We start from the raw sequence: 15,224 nt of genomic DNA, 5'->3' as shown, positions 1-15,224 counted from the left end.
GTAGTAACATTGCACAATGAGCGTATTAGGCTTATTGTATCATTGGCATTCATTATTTTTTTTAACGTTAACGTCATCATTGAGTCAGTTGGAAAAAACGAATACGATTTCATTTGACCACAGTTTGAATTGATTTCACTTCCGGTCCGTGAAGGGCGTGCACGTGGGCCCCGCCCAACGTGCGCGTCCCCGTCGCCGTGCGTGCCTTGAAGAAGAGAAGCGGCGCGTGGACGTAAGCGTGGCGTGCAAGCAGGTTAGCTTGTCATTGTACTCCAAGAGGAGCGAGAGAGCGAGCGAGCGAAAAAGCGCGTGGTAAGAATCCCCACCGAATGCTGGTAAGTTTGATCGCCGAACATTGTAAAGCTTACGGACGTCTTTTGTTCATGGCAATGGGATGGGACGTGTTTTGGGGAGGAAAAGTTCACTATGCACAGACGAGGATGATAGCTTACTGGCAATCCGCCTGTTTGGCTTGGTAATTGTTTGTGTGCCACGTTAGCCTCCCTCCGCCCTCTTACTTTTAATTTTAAATGCATGTTTTCACACGGTTTCAACATGTTTGCTTACTTTAACGATCTATTCGTTCACATGAATGCGCTTCTTATAGCTTTCGCGAGTTTATTCACTGCGTCACCCACACAACAGCTGTTGGCATCTTTACGGAAACTAAAACGGAAAATGTTCACTTGAATGTCGTTTCTGGTAAAACATTTGCGCGTCATTATTCTTTTTTTGGTCAATGTAGTTTTGAGGAAGCGTTTCCGACTCGTGACACGACACGTTCGCACATCTGGCAAATAAAGCATCAAATGTGAAGAATCCAAATTGTTGCCACTCGTTCGCTAGATGGCGCTGTAAAGTCTGACGCCAGGTGCCCAACATTATCGTCCAATAGAGGGAAATTAACTGCGTTTTGTCTGCTTAGTCTCTGTTAACGTTCTTTTCGGTTTTGTCTAGTAGCACTTGGTATTATTACTGTTTACATGAGTCTTTTTACTGTATGTTAGTTTTGCTGTTAAAAATCAGAAATGAATTCTTTCTTTTGCTGCGTTTAGGGTGCATGTTAATGTAAAGTAGTGACCCTCTCAAGCTAAGAATGGATCCTGCAAACAACGCTGAAGTTCCCGACATGTTGGAGAATCCGCAACAGGCGGCGGTTGGGACACAGTTGGAAGCGTCTGCAGAGCCTGAGAAACCAGCAGCTGCCGCCGAGGGGGGGGAGGAGAAGGAGAAGGAGCAGCCTGCGGTGAGCAGCGGCGGCGACTCGTCCGGAACCGACACCGCGCCTGTCCGAGCTTACTCGCACCATGATAGCCCCGAAGCTGGGCCACAAAAGCCGGAGCCCGTGTCTGAGCCGGTTCCAGAGCCTGCGCCGCCAACCCGGGAAGAGCCTGCGCCGCCAACCCGGGAAGAGCCTGCGCCACTGGAGCAGCCTCAAGAACCGCAGCCTCCAAGCTCAGAGAAGATTCAGGAAGAAGCTGTCAAGGAAGCTCTGACACAAAATGGTGGGGAGAAAATGGAAGCGTCCACGGAGAAGCTAGCCCAAGTCTCTGTGCAGGAGGGGAATGAAGCTGAAATGTCACGCCCAACTGAGCCCAAGAAGGAAGATGAGCCGCAAGTAAGTGCCAAGTCGGCAGAGCCGATAAAAGCTGAGTCGAGTGAGGCCGTACCCGATAAAGAGGCGACTGTCCCCTCTTCCGATTCCCTGGCGTTCCCCATCCTGAAACACGAGGAGACCAAAAACGCACTGCGCGCCTCTCGCACCCTGGTGGTCATCAGAGGCCTTCCGGGAAGCGGCAAGACCTTCTTGTCCCGAGCGCTGGCCGACGCCTACAAAGACCGCTGCTCCGTCTTCTGCGCCGACGACTACGCGGACAACGGGGACCGCGGCGCCGATGTGCACAAGGCCCTCGACGAGGCGGTGGTGGCCTGCTGCGTCGACGCCGCCTCGGCCCTGGTGGTGGTGGACGACACCAACCACACTCTGGAGCGGCTGGCCCGCCTGGGCGAGATGGCTCGAGAGCACGGCATGGTCGCAGTCTTCCTGGAGCCGCGCACCAAATGGAGCGCCGACATAGCGCGGCTCGCCAAGCTGTCCGGCCGCAAGCCGGCCGCCGTCGCTGCCGTGAAGCGCCAGCTGGATGAAGTGCGCCTGCCGCTCTTCTTCGGCTGGTTCCTGCTCACCACCGCGCAGGACCGCCTCAGGTCCACAGGCAACGACTTTCTGACGGCGCTGGACGGCGTCAAGAAGAACGCTGTTGGCTGTGAGTGAGCTGCCATCCAATAAATGAGCTGAGAATACACTCGGCTTGCTCATTTATGTGTGGGGGGAGGAAAAAAATAAATAGTTTTACTGGTTCCTAAAAATGTACTTGCATGTTTTCCACGTATCGTGCAGCCCTCGTCCCAAAAAAAACCCTCGAGCTGTATTCCACTGGCCCTGACTCATTTTTCCATGTCTTTGCAGCGTCTGTGAATGAAGGGCAGGAAGTTCCTCTGGAGCAATACTTCAAAAGCAAAGGAAGCTTCCATTGCACCACCAAGTTTTGTGACTATGGGAAGGCAGAGGGAGCCAAAGAATATGCCCAGAAACCCGTAAGTTTCCCCCCCCCCCCCCCCCTCACACACACGCACACCACCATCACCCTTGTTGGCTTGTGTACAAATTCATGTTGCCATAGTGTTAAAACTATTGGTTGATTTTTCATGGAAGTTACCTCCCCCGTTTGCATCCTTGGTACATCACATGTGAGCCAACATTTGCCGGTTTTCGCTACCAACAATGAATTTGGCTCCAGAGCCACTACTGCTTGCCACCTGTTGAGGAAACTATTGTTCTTGTCTGTGAAAGAAACAATGGCAGCACAGCAGTTGTGGGTTATTTATTTCTTTCCTTTTTTTTTTTTTTTTTTAAACCCCCTTTTTCTTCTTTCAGGCAGTCTCAGAGTTGTACGGCTCCGTGTTCGATCTGATGGTGACTGCGCTTTTCGTCACGCCTCGCACCTTCGGCGCCCGCGTCAGCCTCACGGAGGAGCAACTGGTCCTGTGGCCGGCCGACGCCGAAAAGGAGGCGGAGCCCTCCGTCCCCGGCGCCGGCTCCTTGCCGACGGGCAGCCGTGCCCACATCACCCTGGGTTGCGCGGAAGGCGTGGCGGCGGTCCAAACGGGTCTGGACCTGCTGGAGATCCTGGTGTTACAACAAGTGGAACCCGTCACCGACTTGGAGCTGGGCTCGCTGCGCTTTTACGGCGAGGGGAGGTGGATGCTGGAGCTCAAAGAGCCCATGTGCGCGGCGGCGTGCTTCTCCAGCTTCTACAAGCGCAGGGGCCCATCCCGCGAGCAGGGCAAAAAAGAGTCCAAGAAGATAAAGAACTGCGCCATCTTGTGAACACGTGAAGGAAGCGTTGCGTGCGATTGCTGACGGATTCCAAAATAGGAGTTCAAGGGCTTCAAATGTAGCTAGCCAGAATTTCAGTGCCTTCCCCCCACCCCCCATTCTGCACTATCCAAAATGCCTTCAGTCAAGTTCATATAGCTCACTATGGCTTCTGCTCACACATCAGTGGCAGACGAGCATCCTAGCTCCCATCGTGTACTCGGCGCGCATCCCAATCCCGGACTCGCACACCGTCTAGAATTGCTTTAAAGCTACCTTGTTGTCTTAGTGGCAGAGACAATCGTGATTGTAACTGGCAAGTGGGCCAAAGCTGTGCGTTTAAATGTAATGGCGTGTTGAAAGATGCCTCTTTGCGTGTTTGCGCTGCGTATTGTTTTGAAAAGGGGGACATTTGGCTTTTTTTTTTTTTTTTTCTCTTTCCACCCTGGCCGGTTGCTTGCACTTAAAACAACGCTGTGAATCCAAATCGTTTATACGTAACCTTTGCCTTTTTTTGTTTTGGAACTCCAGCTTTGTCTACGTAGCTCTTTGTGAAGCACTATTTTTGCACTTGTTTTGTACACGCAATAAAAATCAATCGTGTGGCTCCAGCAAATCTGTTTTTCTGTTTTGCACTGGCATCACTTGAGTTTTCAGTGTGCGTGTGTGTGTATTTAAGTTCATGACCAGTAGATGTCACTGTCCACTAAGGCGTTAGAAAGAACCATTTCAATACAATACTCCGTACGTCAACAGTACATTTGAGAACAATTAGTAATATTTGCAAGACGTGTGCAAATCCCCACCCAGGCCAAGGGCAAATATCGAATTAGTCATCGGAGCTCAATAACCCCATCTCACCAGATGTGGGTCAATTGGGAAGTGTCCTTTACAACAGCCCTTATGATTGGGTACAGTGTGTAGATAAGCCTGTCGACCAATCATTGTCTATTGTTTCCGCCCTATTAGTGGGAATGGCGTGTGTGAGCCATGGGAAGATTCATGAAACGTTCAATAGTCCCTGTATTTCCCCAAAGCCTTAGACACGAACGCATTTATATGAAGAAACGATCTGCGATCTGCATTTAGATTGACTTCATATGTTCTATTTGTCTGAAATCTCTCAAATATTGCGGTTTTGTTCATAAGATTCCCTTCCACGAGCGATGGGATTTGGGGCATTTCTTGTTTTAACCCGACAGTCATTGAATGCATCAATACAGCACGGTACGGGACGAGCCAATCAGAAGCCAGAGACTACCACAGCAGATGAGAGGCTGAAGACAAAACTCAGTGCAAGCCGAGCGGTACCGCTGACTTGGTTGGTTCCCAATCAAGACGAAAGCCTACCTGCGGAGGAAACTGACACAGTCCCCGCGTTGAAACCTCACTTGAGTCCCATTTGTAGGACTAATCTTAACACAAGGTAGGTTCGTATCTTTTTACTACTTACACGCCAAGTCTTTTTTTTTTTTTTTTTTTTTTTTTCCGCTTTGGCCAAAGATGAAATGAGTCCACCTAGTATGACGTCAGAGAGCGTCGTCAAATATCCATTCATTCATTGGAAAATTGGAGTCGTAATGTCAACTTTCCTGGACTTTTTGCTTGAATTTGACCAGTCATTTAAAACTACTTTCAGAATATTCAAACTAAAGAACGGAATGAAATAGCATTCTTGTTCAATCCCAAATTGCAGTCAACACCTGTGATATTTGTTTTCATCAGTTCCATTCCTTTTTCATTGAGTTTACTCGTGTTTCTGTCAGTATTGATCTAGAATCTGGTCAGCCGTCATGGCTTTTTTAGACAATGGTCGATATCACACATTGATCACCACCAGCCCAAATTGTGCAGCTTTCTAATCAAAGCCAGTGATGTATTGAACCAAGGAAGGTTGTTGTTGTTGTTGTTGTTCCAGAACAAACGGTTTCCATCTATCCTGCTACCGTGTTATTGACGCAGCCAGCAAAGTGATCATCAATAATGTTGAGCAGCTCTATGAATGATCGCCTTTATTAAACAGCGGGCCTTTGAGTGAAATGAAGTCCATGACAATGAGGAAAAGCGCTTGTGGGCTTTGATATCAGCAGCGGCTGACATTTTTTAACTACTGTCAGCGGAGAGGCTCGGGAAACGTAAAGGTCATCTTTAGTTGGAACATATCCAGCCTCTATGACTCACAATGAAATAACTTGTGCTTGAGCGATATCAAATCAACACTGTAAAGTGTAACCTGACAATGTGAATGTCCTAAATGCTGTACAATATGCTCACAAAGTGCCAGCTAGCTATGACTGCATTTAAAGAGAACCCAATCCTGTATCAGTAATGCATGATCAAAGGAGGAGGCAACAGGCTTAAGAGTGCTTGTTAGTACTTTTTTTTTCTTTTTCCCCACACGTTTGACATTTAAGAATGTAACTAAAACCTCCTCTGTATGGTTGAAGCGTTCATTGTGGCAATAGGTATAGAAATAAAGGATGAAAAAGAAGTCAGGTAGAGCGTTTTTTGTTTTTTTCTTCATCATTTGTATTGCATTATTTGATTTGATTGGAAAATTGCAAGCAAACAAAATGGCGCTTAACCTTTTATTATACTTGTCGCTATTCGAGGACAATAAGGCGAGTGGTAAATAATTGCCCCTTGTGTTATCAGCGCAGTAAATGTGTAGCTGATTTGATGTAGTCCGCTTCCTTTGCCAAAGCTGCCTTGTGTTCATCCATCCCGACGTAGCCAACATGTCGGCCAAAGCCATCTCGGAGCAAACGGGCAAGGAGTTCCTCTACAAGCACATCTGCACCTCGGCGACCGTCCAGAACCGCTTCCGCTATGCTAACGTCACCCCCGAGACGGACCTGGACCGTCTGGCGCTGGAGCACACCTGGCTGCTCACCGAGGTTGGTTGGTTGGTTGGTTGGTTGGTTGGTTGATTTTCCCAAGTGCCTGATTATTCTTTTTTCATCAAGGGCAGAGTGCTCGTTAGCCGGCATCACGGAGTGCGGGGTGGAAAGGAAATTCAATACGGTACTGCGTATGGTGTTGCGCCGTAAAGACCAAAAGTGTCTCCCGATACTTTTGCTCACGCGTGTCACCTGGTGCTGCTGTAGCATTGCTGGCATGAGTTGCTTTAACGGAAGGTCAATTGAATTAGACTTCAGGTACGATGGTGATGCCGAGGGCAGATGAGATGGAAAAGGGAGAGCGAGAGATGTGCCGCGCAAGCATCGATTGGAAAATTGCATTAACGTTGGCCGTCTGTCGGGGCTCCCCCTCCCTCCTCCTCCCCCCCCTCCCCCCATCACTGGCGAGGGCTCAGATTGTAATGGCTGCACTGTCATAAGTCATGAGAGGAAGAGTGGCCCCCTCCTTCCTTCTCCTCCAGTGAGGGATAGCACAATCCTGCAGAATAAGCCAGCCAACGTGTGAGGAACGCGCTTCGTTTGGGTCGCAAACATACTGGAGATGGTTATAAAGTTAGTTGATGGGTTATTTTTTTTTGCATGTCAGCCATCCAGGCAATGACACATTTCCACCTTGCGTCATGCCCACCACGTTTGTTTTGCGAGGACCGTTTGGATATTGGCAAGGCGTTGTTCCTATTTGCACACTGGGTGTTGATCTTATTACTCAACCGCACGTGTTTTTATGAAGGGCAACACCCAGCATCTGGTGTGGTTGTACAATGCCAATCAAGGCATTCTATTCGATTGTATTGTAATGTAAATGACATTTGGCTTCTTGTGCAGAGGCTGGTGGTGAAGCCGGACCAGCTGATCAAGAGGCGGGGCAAGCTGGGCCTGGTTGGCGTCAACCTGGACTTGAACGGCGTCAGAGAGTGGCTGAAGGCCCACCTCATGAAGGAGACCACGGTACGTCATCCAGTGCAGAGTGCACTTTGGCCAATGAGTCATTTGGCTGGCGCTAGCTATCATTTGGCTGGCCTCTCTCTCTCTCTCTCTCTCTCTCCTTCACCCTCCTCTTTTTGTATCTGCTGCGGCGACAAGCTGCGTGTCGCTTTCACCGAGCAGTCTATCAATGCATGCAGTCGAGCGGAACGCGCATCATCCGTCACTCTGACGCCGTCTTGCCTCGGAAGACGCCGCTTCCGAAGACAACAAGAGCGTCTGCTGCGTGTATTTCATCACATATGACGTAGATAAGGCTTGTTGACTTTGGTCAATAAAGTCAGCATTGGAGTCGATTCGGAGCTATTCATATTTACGCACAATTACGCCAAGCGGTCTTATTTCAACTGCCGGCAATCATGTGATGTACGTATTTAACCAATTGGATTGGTCATAAGAGGGTCTTGTTATTTTCATGTTGAGGTCTGTCAGCGCATGAATATGGTCGAGGATGGCTTCCGGAGATTGCTGCGGCGTACAATTTGAAACCTGTAACCCACCTGTATTCACCACCTTCCTTTATTGGCCACTCGTCAAAATGACAAGTGGCTGGCGTTGTTGTATTTCCTTTCCGGCTGGCTGCTCCCCGCCCGCCGGTCCCTTGTGGTAAAAGCGCTGCCTACTCTACCCTACCCTACCCTACCCCGCCCCGCCCGCGCTTGTCGGCCTCTCGACGCAAATGCCAAATGAGCTGCCTGCGCCTGGAGCCAGAAATCTGCAGCGCTGCTCTTCGGAGTGGCCTTTGACTTTCTTTGGCGGCAGGAATCGGGAGCACAGACAATTGAGCGCTATGCTCAACTTGCATTGTCATCTATGTTCATCCTCAGGTGGGAAAAGCCAAAGGCGTTCTCAAGAACTTCCTCATCGAACCCTTTGTCCCTCACAAGCAGGTAAGTCGTCCCTCGCGCCAAACTTGAGTGGACCAGGTTGGCCGGAGCGTCAAGCGGTTGCATTTTTGCTGGCGCTCCACGGAGGAACCGTCGTTGAAGGCGCTTGCCATCCATCCAGGAGGAGGAGTTCTACGTGTGCATCTACGCCAGCCGCGAGGGCGACCACGTGCTGTTCCACCACCAGGGCGGCGTGGACGTGGGCGACGTGGACGCCAAGGCCAACAAGTTGCCGGTGGGCGTGGACGACAAGATCTGCGAGGGCTCGGTGAGCAAGCGACTGCTGGCCCACGTCCCCAACGACAAGAGGCTGTGAGTTGTTGACTAAAGAGTCTTTGCCAAACACACTTTTATTTTTCACTCAACAATAAATGGAAGCGCGAGAGACTGACAACAGCATTGAGGCTGCGCAACAAACACTACACAACCCTACTCGAGCATTGAAGGCCTGGCGCTCTGATGGGGGTCGGTGGGTGGGTGGGTGCGAGTCAGCGAGCGAGAGAGAGAGAGCGAGCGAGCGAGCGAGAGCTTTCCATTAGCCAAATGACAAAGTCTCTCCTTTGCTTCCTGCCCCCAAGCCTTGTTCCCTTCAAGGCTGCTTGCGTGTATTCACAGCACGTCCATTTATTTTGATGGCTGTCCCTCCCGCCACCACTGGTGCCCCCCCCCACTTCTTGTCCGTCTGTCCAGAAGCACTCTCATTACGGCTGCGTTTCGCTGTCTTGGCTGACATTGACGGAACGCGCACGCACGCACACACAGCCAGCCAGCCAGCCAGCCAGCCAGCCAACCACGCACACACACACAGCGAGCCATCCATCTTTTCACTCACATAGTCTTTTTCCATTCCAAGCACACTCGGGAAGCCGAGTCACTCAGGCTGGAAAGGGTGGCGCGCGGGTCAGACAAGCTTCCGACAGTGACGCCCCGTGACCGCACATACATACGTCACACACTTTCACCTTCATTGAATTTGATAACATCATTTCTAGTGATGTGAATTGGACTATTCTGATGATGTTGTCAGGGTCTTGGCCCAGTTCATTGTGGGCCTTTTCAACCTATATGAGGATCTGTTCTTCACGTACCTGGAGATCAACCCACTGGGTAGGTGTGGTATTCATTTGATATTTATCCTAAAGTCAGCCTGACTTCATTACCCTTTGCTAAACATTCAGACACCAGATTTCAAAGCCAAAGGAACGTCGTCAATATTTGATGCGCTTGCTGTTTGATGTTCGTAATTGGCTCGTGGCGCTTTCAAGTCCTCCACGCACGCTGCCAGCATAAGAGGCCGCGTCGCCTCCTCTGTTCCCTCTCTTGCCGTAGTGGTCACCAAAGATGGCGTCTACGTGCTGGACATGGCGGCCAAGATCGACGCCACGGCCGACTACATCTGCAAGGCCAAGTGGGGTGATGTGGAGTTCCCGCCGCCTTTCGGCAGGGAGGCCTACCCTGAGGTCATTTCAACCACTTTATCGACATTCTGCCAATGAAATCCATCAAACGGATGCGTACGTGTTTCGAGTAGCTCTCGGCACTGACGGCTGTCGGTCTCAGACGGATTCAGCCGGCGGCGGCGGCGGCAGACGGACGCTCTAATTGGCTCGCTCGAGGGGGACGGCGAGCACCTTTGGTGTTTTCCCTCCCAGACGCCAGATGTGTTTCTGCGTCTGCCTGGCAAAATGGAGCACCGTTGCAAAGACTTTTGCGGGCCACCTTCCCACTCCAATCATTTTCTTTTTTCCCTGTCTGGCAGGAGGCCTACATCGCCGACCTGGACGCCAAGAGCGGCGCCAGCCTCAAACTGACCCTGCTCAACCCGCAGGGGCGGATCTGGACCATGGTGGCGGGGGGCGGAGCCTCTGTCGTGTACAGGTAGCCAAATTGGTTCATTTCTTCGGCGGGCATGGTCGAAGCGCGACCGAGGAATCCTTCCTTCCCTTTGCTTGAGCCTAAAAAGTGCTCATTCCCTTCCTCTCACAGCGACACCATCTGCGACCTGGGCGGCGTCGACGAGCTGGCCAACTACGGCGAGTACTCGGGGGCGCCGAGCGAGCAGCAGACGTACGACTACGCCAAGACCATCCTCTCGCTCATGACCAGGGAGAAGCACCCCGATGGTAACGTCCGTCCGTCCGTGCGTCCGTTCGTCTTCCTTCCTGCCTTTATCTGCTTTCCCAGGCAAAGTCTTGATCATCGGAGGGAGCATCGCCAACTTCACCAACGTGGCGGCCACGTTCAAGGTAAGAACTCAGGCGTGTCCCGCTAAATGGCAACTCGCTAACGTTATGGCACGGCGTCAGGGAATCGTTCGAGCCATCCGAGACTACCAGGTGCCGCTCAAGGAGCACCAAGTGGCCATTTTCGTCAGGCGCGGGGGTCCAAATTACCAGGAGGGTCTCCGGGTGATGGGAGAAGTTGGTGAGATTCCCATTTGAGTCCAAACGGACACAAATGTCATTTGATTGTGCGTCCACTGACTGGCTGACGACAGGCAAGACCACCGGGATCCCCATCCACGTCTTTGGCACCGAAACCCACATGACCGCCATCGTGGGCATGGCTCTGGGCCACCGGCCCATCCCCAACCAGCCTCCCGTCGCCGCCCACACTGCCAATTTCCTGCTCAACTCCAGCGGCAACACGTCGGTATGACGCCGTCCGTCGTTTAACGGCGCAGCGCTTTGTCCTGGTCCCGCGGCTCTTTTGTCTGAGAGCTTTTCACTGTGGGAATGTGACAATGAAACAAAACGCCGATGACGCACGCAAATGACTGGTCAACGTCGAAAACAGCCCGTCACGACATTCATGTGGAGTTTCCCCCTTTCAGACCCCGGCGTCCACTCGCACCGCCTCCTTTTCTGACAACAGAGGTAACGCCGAGGGCTCGCCGGCAAAGAATAGCAAAAGTGCCGCTCCCGTCGGTGAGAAAATGCACGCTTCATACACGGGTGAACGTTGGTGGGTCGTCGGCATTTCATCGGAGGCCTTTTAGAGGCATTCGAAGCACTTTGCAGTCTTCACTCGCCGGAACGTGAAAGACGATCCGACGTCCGTCTCCATTGTTTTCTTTTGGGTCACGGGGGAGCCGGAGCCTTTCCCAGCTCATTTGCAGAGCGTTCATCGGCACGGACGCGCACGTTCCGATTCATTCGGGTGTGGGGGCAATAAACAGTTGTACCTTGCAGTCAAGGCGAGCACGCTGTTCAGCAAGCACACCAAGTCCACGGTGTGGGGCATGCAGACGCGGGCCGTGCAGGGCATGCTGGACTTTGACTACGTCTGCTCCAGAGACGAGCCCTCGGTGGCGGCCATGGTCTACCCCTTCACGTGAGCGCCGGCCGGCCGGCGCGCCCAGCCGTTTGCAGGTTCTCAGAGAGCCCCGTCTTCTCTTCCAGCGGAGACCACAAGCAGAAGTTCTACTGGGGTCATAAAGAGATCCTCCTCCCGGTGTACAAAAACATGGCCGACGCCATGAAGAAGCACCCGGACGTGGACGTGCTCATCAGTTTTGCGTCCTTGCGCTCAGCCTTTGACAGCACCATGGAGACCATGCAGTACCCTCAGGTAACGTATTCCATCTGCCCTCCACTTACACAAATGCACATTTTTCTTCTCTTCTTTCCCAATCAAATTGTTCAGATTCACACCATCGCCATCATAGCGGAGGGAATCCCCGAAGCACACACCAGGAAGATCATTCGGCGAGCCGACGAGAAGGGCGTCACCATCATCGGACCGGCAACCGTGAGTCCCGCTGTCTTCTCTTTTCAACTTGTGATTGAAATGTTTGGTGATTAATAAAGGATACGCCAATTGACAGTGCGCTTTTCCTTGCTTCCTTCCTTGCTTCCCTCACTCCTCGCTTGCTTCCTTGCTTCCCTCACTCCTTGCTTCCCTCACTCCTTGCTCCCCTCACTCCTTGCTTCCCTCACTCCTTGCTTCCCTCACTCCTTCCTTGCTTCCTCCCTCCCTCCCTCCCACAGGTGGGCGGCATCAAACCGGGCTGCTTCAAGATCGGCAACACCGGGGGCATGCTGGACAACATCCTGGCCTCCAAGCTGTACCGGCCGGGCAGCGTGGCGTACGTCTCGCGCTCGGGCGGCATGTCCAACGAGCTCAACAACATCATTTCGCGCACCACCGATGGCGTGTTTGAAGGCGTGGCCATTGGCGGAGACAGGTAAGTCAAAGTGTACCCGATTGGATATTTTTCTATTTGAAAATTGGATGGATGAAAGCGTCGGTAGCGGCAAGCTGCATTTTCCTGTCTGGGAAACATTTCCATGAAATGTACTGAATGCGGATGGTTCCGCAGATACCCGGGCTCCGTCTTCACCGATCACGTTCTGCGCTACCAGGACACCCCCGGAGTCAAGATGATCGTCGTGCTGGGCGAGGTGAGCCGTACGGCGGCCCGGCCCGACTCTGGGGAAACGTAATCGGAGGAGCGGCCCGATTGGCCGACGGCCCGACTCTGGGGAAAATGTAATCGGAGGAGCCTCCCGATTGGCCGCTGTGTCCTAGATCGGCGGCACCGAGGAGTACAAGATCTGCCAGGGCATCCGGGAAGGCAGGATCACCAAGCCCGTGGTGTGCTGGTGCATCGGAACTTGCGCTACCGTGTTCGCTTCGGAGGTAAAAGCTACGCTGCCGATGACCGATTTGAATGATTTGAATTTGTGTCGTGGTGGTGTTTTTCCTTCTACGCCTATCTCAGGTCCAGTTCGGCCACGCGGGGGCGTGCGCTAATCAAGCTTCGGAGACGGCGGTGGCCAAGAACAAAGCTCTGAAGGAGGCCGGTGCCTTCGTGCCCAAGAGCTTTGATGAGCTGGGAGAGATCATTAAGTCAGTCCAAGTGACTTTTCATTTCAGCTTTATTTTAGCAGTAGAAAAAAAATGGCTGCCCCATAGAACGCAGGAGCCCTGTCTCGGTAGTGCGTTTGACTGGCGGAAAAAACTGACTAGCTCTAGCCCAACATGTACTGGAAGTGACTTATGAGTCTTTCGTTTTTGAGGGTCTGCTGAACAAGGGCGAGTTATTGTCCCTTGCTCTTCTCTTTCTCCAAAGTCAATATTCCATCCGCGCAGGTCTGTATATGACGACCTGGTGGGCAAAGGAGTCATCCAGCCAGCACCGGAGCTGCCCCCTCCTACAGTCCCCATGGACTACTCCTGGGCACGAGTGAGTCATCTTTGGATTCTCACGTTGAATTCTTTTCCACACACAATGGGGTTGCTCTCTCTCCAGGAGCTGGGTCTCATCCGCAAACCGGCGTCCTTTATGACCAGCATTTGCGACGAAAGGGGGCAGGAACTCATCTACGCCGGCATGCCCATCACGGAGGTCTTCAAGTCGGAAATTGGCCTCGGGGGCACTCTGGGGCTGCTATGGTTCCAGAGGAGGTCTGTCTTCTCACCCAACTATTGAGATGATCTCCGGCGGGTGATCCGATCCATCCGCTATCTCTTCTCCAGGCTACCCAGATACGCCTGCCAGTTCATCGAGATGTGTCTCATGGTGACGGCCGATCACGGTCCGGCCGTATCCGGCGCCCATAACACTATCGTGTGCGCCCGAGCCGGCAAAGATCTGATCTCTAGCCTCACCTCAGGCCTGCTCACCATCGTAAGACCTGCTCTGCTCTGCTCCGCTCCACGCTAGCTAAGTGCTTTTTCACATCATTCTCTGGCTCGTTGCTTTGACAGGGCGACCGCTTCGGAGGCGCCTTGGATGCGGCGGCCAAACAGTTCAGCAAGGCCTTCGACAGCGGCCTGCTGCCCATGGAGTTTGTCAACAAAATGAAGAAGGACGGCAAGCTCATCATGGGCATCGGCCACAGGGTCAAGTCTGTAAGTCGAAGGAGGCGCCTTGCGTGGACCGGGCTTGCGCCGCTTCCTCTGTCATATGTTGCGTGATCTATCGCAGATTAACAATCCCGACATGCGAGTCCAGATCTTGAAGGACTTTGTGAAGCAGCACTTCCCCTCCACACAGCTGCTGGATTACGCTCTGGATGTGGAGAAGATCACCACTTCAAAAGTAAGAAGCCCTTGTCACACTTTTGAGCCTCATTGACTTCCTGTGCGTTTGTGTCAGAAACCCAACTTGATCCTAAATGTGGACGGCTTCATCGGCGTGGCCTTTGTGGACCTGCTCAGAACCTGCGGCGGATTTACCAGGTAGTCAATGACCTCCGCCGAGGTGGCCAAACATCAGCAACAGCAAATCAGTTCTTCCTCAAATGGAATCCTTTATTTCGCCAGGGACGAAGCGGACGAGTTTGTAGAAATCGGAGCGCTGAACGGCATCTTCGTCCTGGGTCGCAGCATGGGATTCATCGGTGGGTGGGCAAAGTCAAGTCGAAAGTGTGGCTTCCGCCAAATATGATCGATAACAAAAGCGTCTTTTTAGGACACTACCTGGATCAGAAGAGGCTAAGGCAGGGCTTGTATCGCCACCCTTGGGATGACATCTCCTACGTGCTGCCGGAACACATGTCCATGTGATGATCGAGCATATATCATACAAGAACTTAGTATTGCCTGAAATAGTTTGAGATTGTCGGTATTAGAAAACACTGTGAAGACGTACCCTCCTAGTAGTCATGACTGGTGACAAAGTTGAAAACAACATATTCTCACGCCATTCCATGTGGCATTTTACGATGGTCATTCTCATCATCTCGAGCTTGTTCCACCGGGTGACCGACCGTGCAGTGCAATAATATTGTGATCACGTACACTGTAGTAATAGCTTTTTTTTGTTGTTTTTTTTTTATGTCTACTGTAGATGTATTCATCCAAAAGATGTTTTACTTGTCCATGTCTTGGCTGTTTGTTGCAAAAGGGACCATTTATTGGCCAATGTAATCCCCAGGTAAAATAAGTGCACCCAACAATGACAGTAGTACAAGGATATCTATCTATTTAGGATCAACAGCGTTAATGCAATGCTTGTGTGGCGTGCTCTCTCTATACTGACGCTACTGTTTGTCAATATATGTGTGATTAAAGTTCACTGCGTGATAAATTGCACATGAGGACCAAAGC

At 51.8% G+C, this 15,224-nt stretch overlaps 2 protein-coding genes across 4 annotated transcripts; both read left to right on the top strand.

The window, feature by feature from the left end:
- Nucleotides 1-205: 205 nt before the first annotated feature.
- Nucleotides 206-3,992, top strand: cnp (2'',3''-cyclic nucleotide 3'' phosphodiesterase). Its single transcript, XM_085934653.1, has 4 exons — nt 206-335; nt 1,056-2,264; nt 2,468-2,595; nt 2,936-3,992. The coding sequence occupies exons 2-4, from the start codon at nt 1,097-1,099 to the stop codon at nt 3,386-3,388; spliced, it is 1,749 nt and encodes a 582-aa protein (XP_085790779.1). The 5' UTR covers nt 206-335; nt 1,056-1,096; the 3' UTR covers nt 3,389-3,992.
- Nucleotides 3,993-4,633: 641 nt separating this feature from the next.
- Nucleotides 4,634-15,222, top strand: aclya (ATP citrate lyase a). 3 transcript variants are annotated; one of them, XM_085933666.1, is made up of 28 exons: nt 4,634-4,802; nt 6,110-6,273; nt 7,123-7,245; nt 8,109-8,171; nt 8,290-8,480; nt 9,196-9,275; nt 9,498-9,628; nt 9,928-10,046; nt 10,155-10,291; nt 10,353-10,414; nt 10,475-10,592; nt 10,666-10,820; nt 11,002-11,095; nt 11,360-11,501; nt 11,570-11,738; nt 11,814-11,918; nt 12,158-12,354; nt 12,490-12,571; nt 12,699-12,809; nt 12,892-13,019; nt 13,263-13,356; nt 13,423-13,577; nt 13,650-13,800; nt 13,881-14,024; nt 14,101-14,214; nt 14,272-14,354; nt 14,439-14,515; nt 14,587-15,222. In XM_085933666.1, exons 2-28 carry the CDS (start codon nt 6,115-6,117, stop codon nt 14,679-14,681), a joined length of 3,279 nt encoding a protein of 1,092 aa, XP_085789792.1. In that variant the 5' UTR covers nt 4,634-4,802; nt 6,110-6,114; the 3' UTR covers nt 14,682-15,222. The 3 variants fall into 3 exon arrangements, with proteins under 3 accessions (XP_085789792.1, XP_085789793.1, XP_085789794.1); XM_085933667.1 differs by having other exon boundaries at nt 4,637-4,802; nt 6,081-6,273; XM_085933668.1 differs by lacking the exon at nt 6,110-6,273 and having other exon boundaries at nt 4,660-4,802.
- The last annotated feature ends 2 nt before the right edge of the window (nt 15,223-15,224 follow it).

The sequence above is a fragment of the Syngnathus leptorhynchus genome, chromosome 16, assembly GCF_054491065.1.
Source record: "Syngnathus leptorhynchus isolate UIUO chromosome 16, UIUO_Slep, whole genome shotgun sequence".
In the NCBI taxonomy this organism is placed as follows: domain Eukaryota; kingdom Metazoa; phylum Chordata; class Actinopteri; order Syngnathiformes; family Syngnathidae; genus Syngnathus; species Syngnathus leptorhynchus.
The sequence above is the reverse complement of the archived record's forward strand: the minus strand, read 5'-3'. Positions and strand labels throughout refer to the sequence as shown.

Bases quoted from the DNA above. Each gene is read 5' to 3' on its own strand.
- cnp (XM_085934653.1), top strand. From the start codon at position 1,097: ATGGATCCTGCAAACAACGCTGAAGTTCCCGACATGTTGGAGAATCCG. The intron at 2,265-2,467 runs GTGAGTGAGCTG...ATGTCTTTGCAG, and splicing joins CAAGAAGAACGCTGTTGGCT to CGTCTGTGAATGAAGGGCAG. The intron at 2,596-2,935 runs GTAAGTTTCCCC...TTCTTCTTTCAG, and splicing joins AAGAATATGCCCAGAAACCC to GCAGTCTCAGAGTTGTACGG.
- aclya (XM_085933666.1), top strand. From the start codon at position 6,115: ATGTCGGCCAAAGCCATCTCGGAGCAAACGGGCAAGGAGTTCCTCTAC. The intron at 11,502-11,569 runs GTGAGCGCCGGC...CTTCTCTTCCAG, and splicing joins GCCATGGTCTACCCCTTCAC to CGGAGACCACAAGCAGAAGT. The intron at 14,355-14,438 runs GTAGTCAATGAC...TTATTTCGCCAG, and splicing joins ACCTGCGGCGGATTTACCAG to GGACGAAGCGGACGAGTTTG.